Source organism: Nannospalax galili, unplaced genomic scaffold, assembly GCF_000622305.1.
Source record: "Nannospalax galili isolate Female #2095 unplaced genomic scaffold, S.galili_v1.0 scaffold44, whole genome shotgun sequence".
In the NCBI taxonomy this organism is placed as follows: Eukaryota; Metazoa; Chordata; class Mammalia; order Rodentia; family Spalacidae; genus Nannospalax; species Nannospalax galili.
In genome coordinates, this window is record NW_008355789.1 from 1,240,559 (window position 1) to 1,255,350 (window position 14,792).

Genomic DNA, 14,792 nt, shown 5'->3' on the forward strand with positions numbered 1-14,792 from the left:
ATATATATATATATAGAGAGAGAGAGAGATAGATATAGTGTGTGTATGTATGTATGTATATATTTCTACCTATTAAATAAGAAACAAAGCTGATTATATACACAGCATAAGACTGGCTCCTCAGTCAACACACCTCCAAGAGTCATGAGACATTTGTGGGGATGAAAGTTTTCCTAGAAAAAGAGAATTTTAGGCATTCCACAACTCTGGGGGTGCCGAGGGATGGACTGATTCACTTTGTTCAATGTACTGAGAAGAATTTCAGTTAAACTGTGCCTGGTCAGATGGAGTTAGCTGATTATAGCATCTAGTTTCAACAAAGTAATTAATCATCATAAAATCACAGAAAATAGATGTGGACGATTCCTGGAAAGCACACCTACATGGAAGGTTTACCAGTGGTGTAAGCACACGGGCAGGACAGGGAAGTGCCAAGGCAGGCACATCTATCACTAGCACTAGCTCTTGACCAAACCACATCAGGAGACAAATAGTCACGATGCACTCAGATCTGACTGTGCTTTACCCAAAGCATTAACAATGAACAAAAAGTCTATTTTAGAAATGGATTTATCACCACTACTAACAGTGAACTTTGCCAAGTTGGAAAGCATATACCTTAAGATACGAGCCAGGCACTTTTCAATTATGTTTATGTTTATTTTATCTTTGTCTTATTCTACTTTTTATGATGTGCTGTATATATTAGTCAGTAGTACAAGAATATAATTTACAAGTAAGTAAATAGTTATGAATTCAAATATATCTTACTTGAAGAAAGACCTACACAGAGCTAGATAGGCCAATTAGGGGGTTGCTACTATATAGTGGTATTTATTTGCGTACATGTGCGCATGTGTGTGCGTGTGTGTGTGTGGGTGTGTGTCTGTGTGTGACGTATGTGCATGTGTGGTAATGTCCGCCCATACCCACACACATGGAGGGCAGAGATGGATATTGGGTGCCTTCCTCTATCATTTGCTACCTTATTTTTGAGACAGGGTCTCACTGAACCTGAAGCTCACTGTTTCGGCTAGACTGGCTGACCAGCAAGATCCTGGGATCCACCCATCTCCACTCCCCCATACTGGGGTTTCAGGCACATGCTTTTACCATATGTGCTAGGGATTTGAACTCAGGTGTTCTTGCTTTCAAAGCAAGCACACTTACTCACTGAGCCATCACCCTAGTTGCTCTAGTGGTATTTCAAGAAGCGGTCAACTAGGAGAGCATGATGATAAAGGAGGAAGACAGGACTGGGCCCTGGACTGCTGATACTTAGGTATCAGGAAATAAGGGAGGAACCCGTGAACCGAGCTGATCTCTAAGGCCCCCACAAAGAGTGTGCTTGCAGGGTAGGAGAGGTCAGCAGTGTTACAGAGCAGTGAGAGTTGGAAACTGGCTTTGGCAACATGGCAATCATTAGGAATCTTGGAAAAGGCCATTTTGGTGGAGAAGTTGGGGTGAAAACTCGTCTAAGGAGAAAGTGGAAGGTAAGAACAGTACAGTTCTTTCAGAATTCTGTTCCTCGGGACAAGGGAATGAGGCAAAATCTCAAAAAAAGTCAGAGGAGGGGTGGTTTGTTTTATTAGAGAGGACATTAGTTTGTGTGCAGTCAGGAATGATTTCATACAGAAAACTGTGGGGAGGGATGCAGCAGCAGAACCACGGCCGAGTAAGGAGTGGACAGTGTGGGCTCCAGTACGGAGTGGAGGCGCCCACTTTAGACAGGCACAGTGGAAGAGCATCTGCTACAACAGGAGGCATGTGTACACAGAGTGACAGGAGGGTTGGACAGGGAGATGGGTATCTTTTCTTTTCCTGGATGGTTAATCTCAATTGTCAATTTGACAGAATTTGGAATCACATAGGAGACACACCTCAGGGTATCTGTGAAGTTGCTTCCAGGAAGGTTTCATTGAGAAAAGAAGACCCATCTCAACTGTGGGTGGCAAGATCCTCTGGCCTGTCTTCCCAGACTAAATAAAAAGGAGTGAGGGCCAGGCATGGTGGCACGCACTCGGGAGGCAGAGGTAGGTAGGCAGATCTCTGTGAGATCGAGGCCAGCCTGGTCTATACAGTGAGTTCCAGGCCAGCTGGGGCTACAGGGAGACCCTGTCTCAAAACAAACAAACAAACAAACAAACAAACAAACAAAGTCCTCCTTCACTCGGCTCCCTGCCATATCAGTTTCTCTGATGCAACATTCAGTTTGGAGCCTCCTTTCTATATCTTTTCCAACCTTTCTCCGGCTATCTCAAGAGCTTTTTTTTTTTTCTTGTTTCTCCTATAAATCTTGCCCAATTATTTCTTCTCCCTCTGGTGATCACATTCATCTAGCCATTTAATCAACCCACTGGCTTTTTCTCAGCACCTGCTGCATATGAAATGGGGCTGGGTGAGAGGAGGGACATGAAGGATGCAGGTGGCAGGACCAGAAACCACTGGGCTCACCCTGACACTTTCTTCTGTAGATCCTCGTCTATACTCACACCATATGCTGCCTCTCCTTCATCCTAAGCATGCCTCTGACCCACCGTGTTCTCTCTCCTCCACTAATGGCTCAACGACATCACTCCCATGTGTGATATACTCAAAACTCCCCAGTTAATCTTGCTGCCCATAGTCCTGCCCCCACCTCCCAATATAGGCAGGAAGATTTCCACAAATACACTTCTTGATTAAATCTCTAATGATACAATGCCACTGGCAGATGAGACAGAAGCTCCTTACCAGTGTATCTCGGGTCTCCCGTGACGGGCCCATGCCTAATTGCTCTACCTGGATCACCAGGTTCCTAACAGGGCAAGGCCCTGTGCACAGCTTGCTGTTCGTTGTTTCTCCAGACTGTGCTGCTGTCTGAATACTCTTTCCCACTTACATGTCAACTATGCCTCTGTCCAAACTTTGCTTAGGCTTCTGTCTTTCCAGAAGACTTCGCTGACCCTGCCTCTGGAAGGCTGTGTGCAAATCCAAAAATGGCATCTTATTTATTGAGGGCTCCTCACCATCCACCACAGAGTGGGCCCTCAGATGGTTTCCTCTGAGTACAGTATAAGGGATAGGGCCTCAGGGCACAAGCTCTACTCAGGAGAGGTGAAGGCACTGCAACTGGGAGACTTAGAAACATAGGCTCCTTACTCAGACCTGGATTCAAGTTCAGCCTTTGCCACTTATGTGCTGGTTGATTTTTTGTAAGAAGAGCATGATATAATTTAGACTTGTGGGGACTAAATGAGATAATACATGTGAAGCACTTAGCATAATGCTGAACACACTGTGAATAGTCTATAAATGTCAACATTTTACATTATGTTTGTTATTGTTGAGACACAGTCTCACTATGTAGATCCGGCTGACCTCAAATTTATGATCTTCCTACCTAGGTCTCCTGAATGCTGGAACTCAGACATATACCACCACGTCTGACTTATCAAGTGTATTCCTTTAATACTTTCTTGTTTAACTGATACTATGAAACCATAATAGCAAAAAAAAATCTGTGTTTTATCTAATTTGTCTTTAGACATGAAGAACATCATGAGGCACTGTGGTGCTTAAAGAAGTCTGCTTTGGGTTTTGTTTTTGTGGTACTAGGAATCAAACCCAGCACCCCCCCCACACACACATCCAAGGCTAGAGCAGTGTGGTGAGCTACAGCCTCAGCCTGGAAAGCTGTTCTGTGTAAAAATGAAATTGCTTTCCTGTTTTTTTTTTTTTTTTTTTTTTTTGTGTGTGTGTGTGTGTGTGTATATGTTTGTGTGTGTGCACATGTGTAAGTGCATGTGGAGGCCAGACACCTATGTGGGCAGTCTGTCCATCATTCTCTATCTTAGTTTTTGAGACATGATCTCCCACTGGGAGCTGGAGCTTACCAGTTAAGGTAGCCCAGCTGGCCAGTGATCCCCAGTGATCCTCCTGTTTCTACTTCCCCAGCTCAGGCATTTACAGGCACATGCCTGTATACCCAGCTTTGTATGTGGGTGTGGGGGCTCCAAACTCGGGTCCTGCAAGCACTCTACTGACTGAGTCAGCTCCCAGTCCCGGAATTGCTTTCCCTTTCTTTCTCCCTTTTTCTTTTTTTATTTTCTGACAGCTTGCTAAAATTGATCACAGATTGTTCAAAGGTTACTTGAAGAGCAGGCTGTCCCCAAAGCCAAATTAATAAACTTTACTATGTATAAATGACAATAGATTTAATCCCAGCACTCAGAGGCAGAGGCAGGTGGATCACTGTGAGTTCCAGGCCAGCCTGGTCTACATAGCGAGTTCCAGACCAGCTGGGACTACACAGTGAGGCCCTGTCTCAAAAAACAAACAAAAAGTGACAATAAGAAAGTTTTTGTGGGACTGGAGAGGTAGCTCAATTAGGGTTAAGAGCATTTGCCATTCTTCCAGAGGACGTGGGTTTAATTTCTAGCACCCACATGGCATTTGTCACCCTCTTCTGGTCTTCTCAGGCACTACCCACATACAAGTATACATCCGGGCAATCAAAACACTTGTACAAATAAAAATAAATCATTTTTTTAAAAAAGAGTTCTCGTGGGGCTGGAAAGATGGCTCAGTAGTTAAGAGCACTTGCTATCCATCCAGAAGACCCAGGTTTGGTTCAGCACCCATGCTGGGTGGCACATAGGAGATCTGACAGCCTCTTCTGGCCTCTGCAGGCACTGTATGCATGTGGTGCACTTACATATATGTGGGCAAAATACTCAGACACATAAAATAAACATAAATAAAATATTTTTAAAAGAATGTATTTGATTTGAAGTTTTTTTCCTTTGGTTTAACTTGGTATTTAAATTTTTATTTTAAAATTTCAAATTTCATTTGTTCATTTATTCTGTGAGGGGAGTGTGTGTACCAAAGCATGTGTAGAAGGAAGGGCAACTTGTGAGAATCGGTTCAGTTCTCTCTTTCTATTGTGTGTGGGACCTGGAACTCGATCTCAGGTCATCAGCTTTGACAACAAACACCTCTACCTGCTGAGCCATCTCATTGGCCCTAAATTTTATTTTTTTAAATGATATTAGAAAGAAATTTAGTGTGTAATAGGCAAAAACATAGATGTTCTTAGAAGAATAAATAAAAATAATTTAAGGCAGCATGTTCTAACTACTAATCAAAAAAGTTTAACTGACTTTCCTATTATTTGCTTATCAGGTTTGCAAAGATTTTAAAAAATCAATGATAAATAATTCATATTAGTGAGGATGTGAGGCAATCAACATTCACATGTAGTTTTAGAGGCAGTATGCATTGATATGGTGCTGGGAGAGTCATTTGCCAGCATCCTCCAGTGTTTACGCATGTGTGTTCTTCAATGTGGCAGTGACTCTGCAAGACATCTGTTGTTCAGAATGTTGGCAGGACAAAGAAGGACATTCACAGTAGCACTGTGTGTGCTAGAAAAACCAGGAGTCACTTCAAAGTCCACCCATAGGGCAGGGCCGACATACACTGATGTCTTAAGTGCAGCCTAGGAGTAGAGAGCTCAGGAGTGGGGTATTGGCCTAGTGTATGCGAGGCCCTGGATCCAAGCTCCAAAATCACAAGGAAGAAAACACAGACTTGAAAGCTTGGAGGGCAGTCTCCCCTTAGTATGGAAGGCTGTCTATGATATGGTCTATGGCTTAAAACAACACATTGCAGTATGCAAAGTGTACCTATATACCTGCTAATACGTGTTCATTCAGACATCAACCCAGCTAGTAAATGAAAGTCAGAAGAACCCTGCTACTCCTCTGCACAAAGCCCCCCTCGGGCTTCTTTTACTCAGATTCAGTGTCAGAATTCTCATTGATTTCTGACCTGGATGGACCTGGGCTACAGGTCTGAGGGCTTTTTTTCCAAAACCTATACAGTTTTCAGTTGTATTGTTTTCCTTTTTATCCCCTTTGCCAAGAGCTCTCTTCCCCCAGCTTACCTTCTCTTTCCTGTGTGACTGCATCAACGCTTTGCAATGAGGCTTCCCTGACCAAGTCTACACTGCAGGGAACACACTTCCTCCTTGCTCCTCACCTTACCTGGGGACTTTCTATTCCAGTTCCCAGCTGACCTGTCAGCATTCGATACATGTCATGTGTCCTTGGTTATGGGTTAGCTGGCTGTTTCCTTCTTCTAGGATTATAAACATCATGAGGGATGAGATGTTTTTTGCTAGTCTTCTTCATTGCTGGGTTCCCAGCACCTACAATGGTACCTGGTACACAGTAGGGGCTTAATCAATGTTTATTGACAAATAAATAAAATTTTGTTTTTATATATGCACAAAACAAATATAAAAACAGCACATGTTAACAGTGATTTGTCCTGGAATGTGAGATTGGGGAGCCTGGGGAGAATGTCCATCTTTCTACATTTCTGTACCATTTGATTCATGTACAACATTTCTAATGAAAAAGATAATCATTGTGGTCCCCTTCTCCCTCCAGGTCATTCTCTCTTAGGGCTATCCCATGGTTTAATGTGTCCTAAGGGGCTATCCTATGGTTTAGTGTGTCCAGAAAGGAATGTGTGTTGACACTTATTCCCTATTAAGGGTTAAGAAGGTAGAAAATTGAACCAAAGTGTTTAGAGGTGGAACTTTGGGGAGAAGAGGTTAGAATTAGATAAATTCATCAGAGAGGAGCCTGTGTGGCTAAGAACTGAAGGCTTTCTAAGAACAAGGAAAATAGAGTTCGTAGAAGGATCACAAGTAGCCTGGACCACATAATGAGACACCCATCTCAAAGAACACAAGAAGAAAGAGGAAGGGAGACCAGAAGACACACATATGAGTGCCTCATCTCCTGCCAGGTCCTGGAACCTCCTCGAGACCAACAGCCAGAAGACCATCATGAACTGCGGTTCTTTAGCAAACATCTCCAGAACCACAAGCCAAAACAGGCCTCCAGTATCTCAATCCTAAGCTTGTCTCCATCATATGTGACATTTAGACTTCAGAAGTACCAATAAACTTGGTCTGTAGAAGTTCTACAACTCTCAAATAGACCAGAAATAGTAGACATGTGCATTCATAGACACACACACACACACACACGCATGCGCATGCTGAACAACAACAAAAAAAACCTTTCTTTTTTATTTTTAAAGCTGTAATGAAATGATTCTTCTAAACTATATATATATATATATAATCTAAGTTATAAAGGCAAACTTGTTCTGAATTTTTAAAATTAAACTTATCATGTGTGTCTATGTGTATGGTACATACATACTATAGTGCATGTGTAGACATCAGAAGACAACTTGTGAGAGTTAGTTCTCTCTTTTTACCATGTGGGTTCTCAGGGATCAAATTCATGTCATCAAGCTTGGCTGCAAGTGCCTTTATCTGCTGAGCCATCTCCATGGTCGCCAAAGCCTTCCCAATTAGCACACCTGACCCTTCTTTGTACGCACTTCCTTCAGCAGAAAGAAGGAAAGTCAGAGGCAATTCCCATGCAGTCTTCTCCTGGGACCTAACTTGGTCCCAGGCTGGGAACAAGATTCATCTAGTGTAGTGCTAGTAGTGCTGGTAACATGCTTCCTAAGAGAGTCCACTGGACCTGACACTAGCTTTTCCTGAATTCTTGACTAGCTACAAAGTCTCTCTGATGAACAAGGCCTCACCCCAACAGGACAAGAATGGAAGACACTGCAATCAGCTCTGAGAGACCAGAAAGAGAACCTATCTGTTTACCTGCCTGTCCTGAGAGTTCCTCCACCTCACCCTGGAAAGCAGGGTGGCAGCAGCTCTCACCACTAATTCGCTATGGAGACTGGAACTCTTAGAGTTCTAAATGAAAAGACAGCCAGCTGGGATGGGTTTGTTTTCCCCCTTCTGTCTTTTTAAGAGACTCATCTGGAATAAAAGTCAAAACTGTCTGGGAATGGGCCCCTTGTGGTCAGTTACAGTTGATGTTCTCTAAGCTTTGGCACAGTAACAGATTGGAGCTATAGCTCTCTTGTTGACAGTTCTCCAGAATGAAGCTGGGCTTCTGTGGAAACATTGACTTACTACACTTTCCTAAGCTAGGGCCTGGGAGTCTATGACACTTCAGAAAGGACATTTGTTCCCTCTGGAGGGATCTAGTTATTAAATGGTGCCTTATATTGGAATAGAGAACAGGCTTTGGAATTAGACTACAAATTCAATTGTTATAGAAAATTATTAGTATTATTATTTGTGGGGGGATATGTGCACAGGATGTGTGTGTGTGTGTGTGTGTGTGTGTGTGTGTGTGTGTGTGCATGTGGAAGTCAGAGGACAACCTCGAATGTTGTTCCTCAGGTACCTTCCACCTTTTGTCTTTTTTTAGATAGGGTCTCTCACTATGACCTGGGGCTCTCCAATTAAGCTAGGCTGACTGGCCATCAAACCCTAGGGTCCTCCTATGTCTGTCTCCCCAGTACTAGAATTACAAACGTGCACCACCATGCCTAGCTTTATATGTGAGTGCCAGGGATCAAATTTAGATGCGCATACTTGCACGGCAAGTACTTTACCCACTGAGCTATCTCCCCAGCTTCCATCAATGAATCTTAAGAGCACGTAGGCCTCTCAATTCATTCTGTGTCACTTTCAAATGGAAATGAAGGCCTCTACCTGGTAAGGTTATCTCCAGGGTCAAATAAGATAACGCAGAGACAGACCCTCAATGCTAACAGTTAAGAACCAAATAAATCCCAATTATCCCAAATAAGTGAGACCCCAGTTTTTCCTATCTAAGACTTTCAGGCACCTCTCTCATAATTGCCCATAACAAATATCACATCTGACCATCCTGGAACCTCTTGTCCTGGAGCCTCTTGCTAGATTTATCAGAATTGATAGTCACACACACACACACACACACACACACACACACACACACACCATCAGCATACCATGGAACTGACGCTGCTAGGAGCCTTGACCGTAAAGCCCAGGAGTCCTCCAAGGGACCTGCATGGCCTCTAGTTTTGCCTCTGCAGAAAACTATGGGCAGAGGTTCATTCATCACCACCAGCTATACAGAAGGCTTGGGGTGCTCTGAAGGTCTCTCAGCCCCTAATATCACAGCATCTCCATCCCGGCCTTTGCTTTTCTGTCCTTCAGGTCCACAAACACTAACCACTACAAGCCAGGCAATGTGCCAGGTATACTAGGAAAAACAGGTGAGCCACACCTCAGCTTCTTGTGAGCTCTGGGTCTGGTGATGCATGGCAGTCAGCAGATGAGAAAAGGCATCCAGAATATTCTCTGGAATGAGCCCTAAGAAAGAAGGATGGCCAGGCCTGACATTGGCTCCCTTAGTGCCTATAGCTAGAGGCAGATCTGTCAGTCAGAGTAAGACTCACCACACTGGTTTTCAACGTGGCCCTGACCCACTCCACAGGACTCTGCCCGCTGTTCAGATGCTCTGGGGGACTTTTTAGCCACATCAAGGTCCATGCCTGAGAGCTGCAGGTGGAACTGCTCCTTGTGGGCGGCCTTCCTGAGTGAGCGAATGGCCTTCCGCAGCCGCTTCTCTGTCCGCTTTACCATGCAGCTCAGATTGCAGGAAGCTGCAGGAAGAAGAGGGATAGACAGCAGCATGGGGGGGAGGTCAGGCTGTGTTGCTGCAGGAGGAGGTCCAGGCTAGACCCACCAACACATCAAGTTCCCTGAAGGTGGGCACCTAGCAGGCTGGGCAGAGTTCAATTCAAAGACAAATTTATGGACTTGAATGGTAGCTTTGGGTTTTTATGAAGCAGAGAAAACAAATCATCTGGTTCTTAACCAATTTATTGTATTGTGGAGATGAAAATCAAACAGGAGATACTTCAGTGTTTGCACTAGTTTCCACCCACAGGAGTGTCGGAAAGTGAAGGAGAGGGACAGAAAGAAGTAGCGAGCTGCAGCAGCCTGGCACCGCAGATGGCTTTCAGACCAACCTGTCACCTCCTTTTGGTAAGTTTCCCGCTCAAACTCAACAGTGAGAAACATTTCCTTAGGGGCGCTCGGTCGGCTGGGGGCTCCTGGGGCTTGCTTGCCAGAGCTGCATGTAAGGTTTGCATAGCGGAAGCTCTCTCTTACTGAGCTGTGCTTCTCTGTGTGAAGAAACACAATGATCGGAAGCCAAATCCTGGCAGAGCACTGAGCAGAGCATTCGAGAGAGCTCAGTAAACATTTCATGACAACCTTCCATGGACGGCATGACTCACTCCACATGCTGTTGCAAACCCCTAGCCTGGAGCCCGAAGACAATTTCATTCTGAACAGCTAGCATTGCCTCCTATATAACTTTACAACCTAGCTCTTGAGAATTCTTTTCATGGATAGAGGTTGAGTGTCTCCCACTGACCAGCCACATGTGTGGATGGAGAGAACCAGGGGTTGTTTTGTATTTCCTGTGAGAGCTGGCTAAGGTGATGCATATTTGCACAGTGGTTCTTCTCAAAGCTGGGCCAGGATGGCTTGAGCAGATGCTGAGGCTAAACTAGGGAATAAGAGGGAACCAACTCCTGCTTTGGGGCAAACTGACACATAACTCCATCCCAAAGAGCTGGGGAGGACATCAGCAGTGATGTCTTTAAAATAGCCACAAACAATAAATGGCACAAAGTTTTGACAGAAACAAACAGTATCCTGAAAACAGAAGGAAGGTTTGCCATAAGACAGGACTTTGTATGTCCCTATTCTTGATTTTGGTAGCCTGTTGCCCATGGCTTTCAGTGAAATCTGTTGACTGTCAACAAACCAAACCAAACCTGAACCATATTAAAAAGTAGGACCACATAGCCACAAAATCAATTTGCATCTCTTTAGTTTGTTTTTTGGTCCCCCCCCCCTTTTTTTTTTTTGGTCTCTTTGAGACAGGGTCTCCCTGTAGCCCCAGCTGTCCTGGAACTCGCTATGTAGACCAGGCTGGCCTTGAGCTCACAGAGATCTGCCTGCCTCTGCCTCCCCAATGCTGGGATTAAAGACGTGCATCACCACGCCTGGCCCTTGGTTTTCCTTTTTGAGATGGGGTCTCTCTGTAGCCCTAGCTGGCCTGGAACTCACTATGTAAACTAGGCTAGCCTTGATCTCACAGAGATCTGCCTGCTTCTGCCTCCTGAATGCTGGGTTTAAAGTCAGGTGCCACCATACCCAGCCTTGCATCTATTTTTTAAGCTTACTTTATTAAACTAAAGGATTATATGTATCATAGTGTTAATATTATAAAGCAACATATCATCAGGGGCCAGAGGAAAGAGACAAATTCATTTCCTATCTATATTTTCTCCCCAAACATCTATTTTACAACTTTAAAAAGCTAACTGCAAATCTTTATTTTAATTATGTTTATGAGTTTGTGCACATGTGAGTGCAGCCCCTTCACCTGCCCCCCAAGGCCAGAAGAGGGTGTCAGATGCCCTGGAGCTGAAGTTACAGGAAGTTATGATCTGCTTGACATGGGTACTGGGAACCAAACTGAGGTCCTCTGCAGGAGCCACGAGTGCTGAGCCATCTCTCCAGGCCCCTAACTTCAAATCTTAAACACATGTTTGTTTTGAACATTTTTTTCAACTTTCTCATATATCTTTTTAAAAAATATTTTTATTTATTATTTATTATTTGTATTTTATGTGTATGAGTTTATGCCTGCATGTAGGTAAGTGCATATGTGTCGTGCAATGCCCACGGAGGACAGAAGAGGCTATTGGATCCCCTGAAACTAGAGTTATGGGCAGTTGTTAGCTGCCATGTGGGTGCTGGGATTCGAATCTGGGTCTTCTGCAAGAACAGTCAGTGCTCTTAACCACTGAGCCATCTCTTCAGCCCCATCATATATCTTTTAAAACTATTTTTACATTGTTTATTTACTTTGTGTGCATGTTTATGCATGTGTGTATGAATGTGCCTCAGCATGAGTATGGAGGTCAGAAGACAACGTGCAGTCGGTTCTGTCCTTTCACTATATTCACTATATGGCCCTCAGGTCATCAGACTTAGCAGCAGGTGCCTTTCACCCACTGAACCATCTCATTGGCCCTAAAACTATTGTTATCTATTTATTTATTTTGTTTTTACACAGGGTTTCACTCTGTATCCCAGGCTGGCCTGGAATTCACTATGTAAACAAGGCTAGCCTCAAATTCATAGCAATCCCCCTGCCTCAGCCTCCTAAGTGCAGGGATTACAGATATGAGCCACCATGTCCAGCTTAAAACTTTGTATTTTGAAGTAAGTTTAGATTTATAGAAAAGTTGCTAAAAAGTACATAGTTTCCATATCCCTTCTCCCAGTTTCCCCAATGTTATCTTACTTTAGCACTGGTCCATTCTATTAGGTAAACTCCAGACCAAATTTATTTTTAAGTAATACTTTCCTGGGCTAAAGAGATGGCTCAGTGGTTAAGAGCATGTACTGCTCTTGCAAAGAGCCTGATCTTGATTCCCAGCACCTATGTCGGGTGGCTCACAACAGCCTGCAACTCCAGCTCCAGGAGAATCTGACACATCTGCAGACACCTGCACTCATGTGCGCATACCCACATGCATGCATGCACTTAATTAATTTTATGTGTACGAGTGTTTTGGCTGCAAGTATGTGTACTGGGGAGACCAGAAGAGGGCACCAGAGCCACCATGTGGGTGCTGGGAACCGAACTTGAGTCCTCTGCAAGAGCAGTAAATGCTCTTAACTGCTGAGCCATCTCTCCAGCCTCCTAAAAATAAATATTAAACAAAAACAATGCATTCCTAATTTAAAAGTATAAAACTTGGGCCAGGCATGGCCAGCACTTGGGAGGCAGAGGCAGGCAGGCCTCTGTGAGTTCAAGGCCAGCCTGGTCTACATAGTGAGTTCCAAGACAGCTAGGGCTGCAAGGAGGCCCTGTCTCAAAAAACCAAAACCAAAAAAAAGAATAAAATTAGACTCAGCCCTTAACAGGACATCTGTACCACCTCTCTAAGGCTCAGGGAATGTCTCAGAAGAGGTGTGGAAAGAACATAAAAGCTGGGAAACAGGGAGAAGGGATGTGAAATGCTGTCTTCTGGGCATGGCACTGCAAATACAGCCATGATCTCACAGTAGCTGTGGCTCCCTGCAATGACCCTGCAGAAGACTGAGCTTGCCAACACTCAATCATGCCTCACAGAGGTGCCCATGAGGCTCTACTACTCCCTGTTGGACTACTAGATACTGATGGATTTGGGGGGGGGACCACACTCCTCAGTTGTGACACCCACTGATGAGCCCAACAGATCCCAGTGGTTAGCTGTAAACCCACGGTCACCCAGATCGCCTTGGTTAAACTCAGTGGGTCACAAAACAAGACAAAAAGATTCTATGTGAATACTCAAACACACGCACTTATGATTCTAAGCCTAGTTTTCCAACATTAATTTCCAATGATCCAAAACTTATTTACTTCTCTTTCCCCCTTAGAATTGATGATGTGATATGCTAGTTTCATTTTTCAAAACTATGTAACAATATTTTTATAGTTTTCAAACTGAGGGAAACACGAAGGGAGAATATTTTAATTATTCTTTTTCTTATCCTTAGTGGTATATTAAAAAAGCAAAATAAGGCATTATTAAAAATAATTTTTACTTTGCCTATACTAAATAAAATTTGAATTGTATGTTTTGTAATTGGGTTGTTTCATCCCATGACATTGATTTGGAACTCTTTGAGTTTAATCAATATGATTTGAAAATAAATTATCATTTAAAAATTTTTTAAAAAGATTCTATATGAGAAAGAGACGTGGAAGGAGAATAATAGAGGTGGGGGAGAAAAGAGAAGGCGAAGGGCACCAGTAACCAGAATGTACTATAAACATGTATGAAATGATCAAGGAACAAATTTAATAAAAGTCACAGGAAGCATAAAAATTGAGAATATGAAACACCCAGAAATATTTCTCCTCCCCAGACATAATGACTACTACTGATATCGTGAACTTTCTGCAGCTTCTTTCCTTCTATTTTGCTTTTTCAAACACAATTTTGATTATATTAGATATATAAAATATTACTGTCCTTGCTGGAGAGATGACTCAGGGGTTAAGAGCACTGGTTGCTCTTGCAAGGACCTGGGGTTGATTCCCAGCACCCACATGGTAGCTAACAACTGTTCATAACTCCAGTTCCAGGGGATCTGACAGCCTCTTCTGACCTCCATGGGCGTTGCAGGACACAGGTGCACTTACATACATGCAGGCAAAATACTCATAAACATAAAATAAAAATAATACATTAAAAGTATTACTATCCCTCCTTCTATCTCAGCATTATAACAAGATCACTTTGCTATGTCATTAACATTCTTTGAATACATATAGCTAATTGACATACATGGTCCTTCAATGGAGGCACCAAAATTCAGCTTGATTATTTATCAGTAGGCAAAGTGGTTAGAGTGAGCTTTAGGTTCATTTGTTTGACTGGTTTATTTGAGGGTAGACTGGGGGAGGAAACCTCCCAATATATGTCTCGATTTATTTTAAGCTCCATAAATATTCTCTGAAATTATAATGAAATGAGAGAAGAAAAAGGAACATTAGATTTGGTCAGTCCAGTTACTTTTGGATGGCATTTATTCACTAAAGCCAATGGACTGGCAGCTTCCAAAACCCAGACCAGCAAGGATGCTGGATAGTCTATCATTTTTAGCTAGGAACCAGCTCAGCCTTTTCCAGGCTGCACTTCCCTTCATTTGGCTTAAGGGCTACACTTATCCTGTCAGTGGCAACAACTTTAGAAAGAAATAAGAGAGAAATCACCTTCCTTCACAGACATCATTTCTGAGTCAACTTAGTTTTCCCATATCTTTGGCTTATATTTCAAGA

The 14,792-nt window shown here is 43.3% G+C and overlaps 1 protein-coding gene across 3 annotated transcripts in view; it reads right to left on the reverse strand.

The window, feature by feature from the left end:
- Nucleotides 1-14,792, reverse strand: part of Scube2 (signal peptide, CUB domain and EGF like domain containing 2) — a 79,784-nt gene that overhangs the window by 26,635 nt on the left and 38,357 nt on the right. For all 3 annotated transcript variants that reach the window (XM_017803264.2, XM_029556318.1, XM_029556319.1), the window contains 2 exons: nucleotides 9,904-10,059; nucleotides 9,328-9,534 (listed from right to left, as the gene is read on the reverse strand). In XM_017803264.2, the coding sequence (XP_017658753.2) occupies nucleotides 9,328-9,534; nucleotides 9,904-10,059 (363 nt within the window). The remainder of the gene's footprint in view (nucleotides 1-9,327; nucleotides 9,535-9,903; nucleotides 10,060-14,792) is intronic.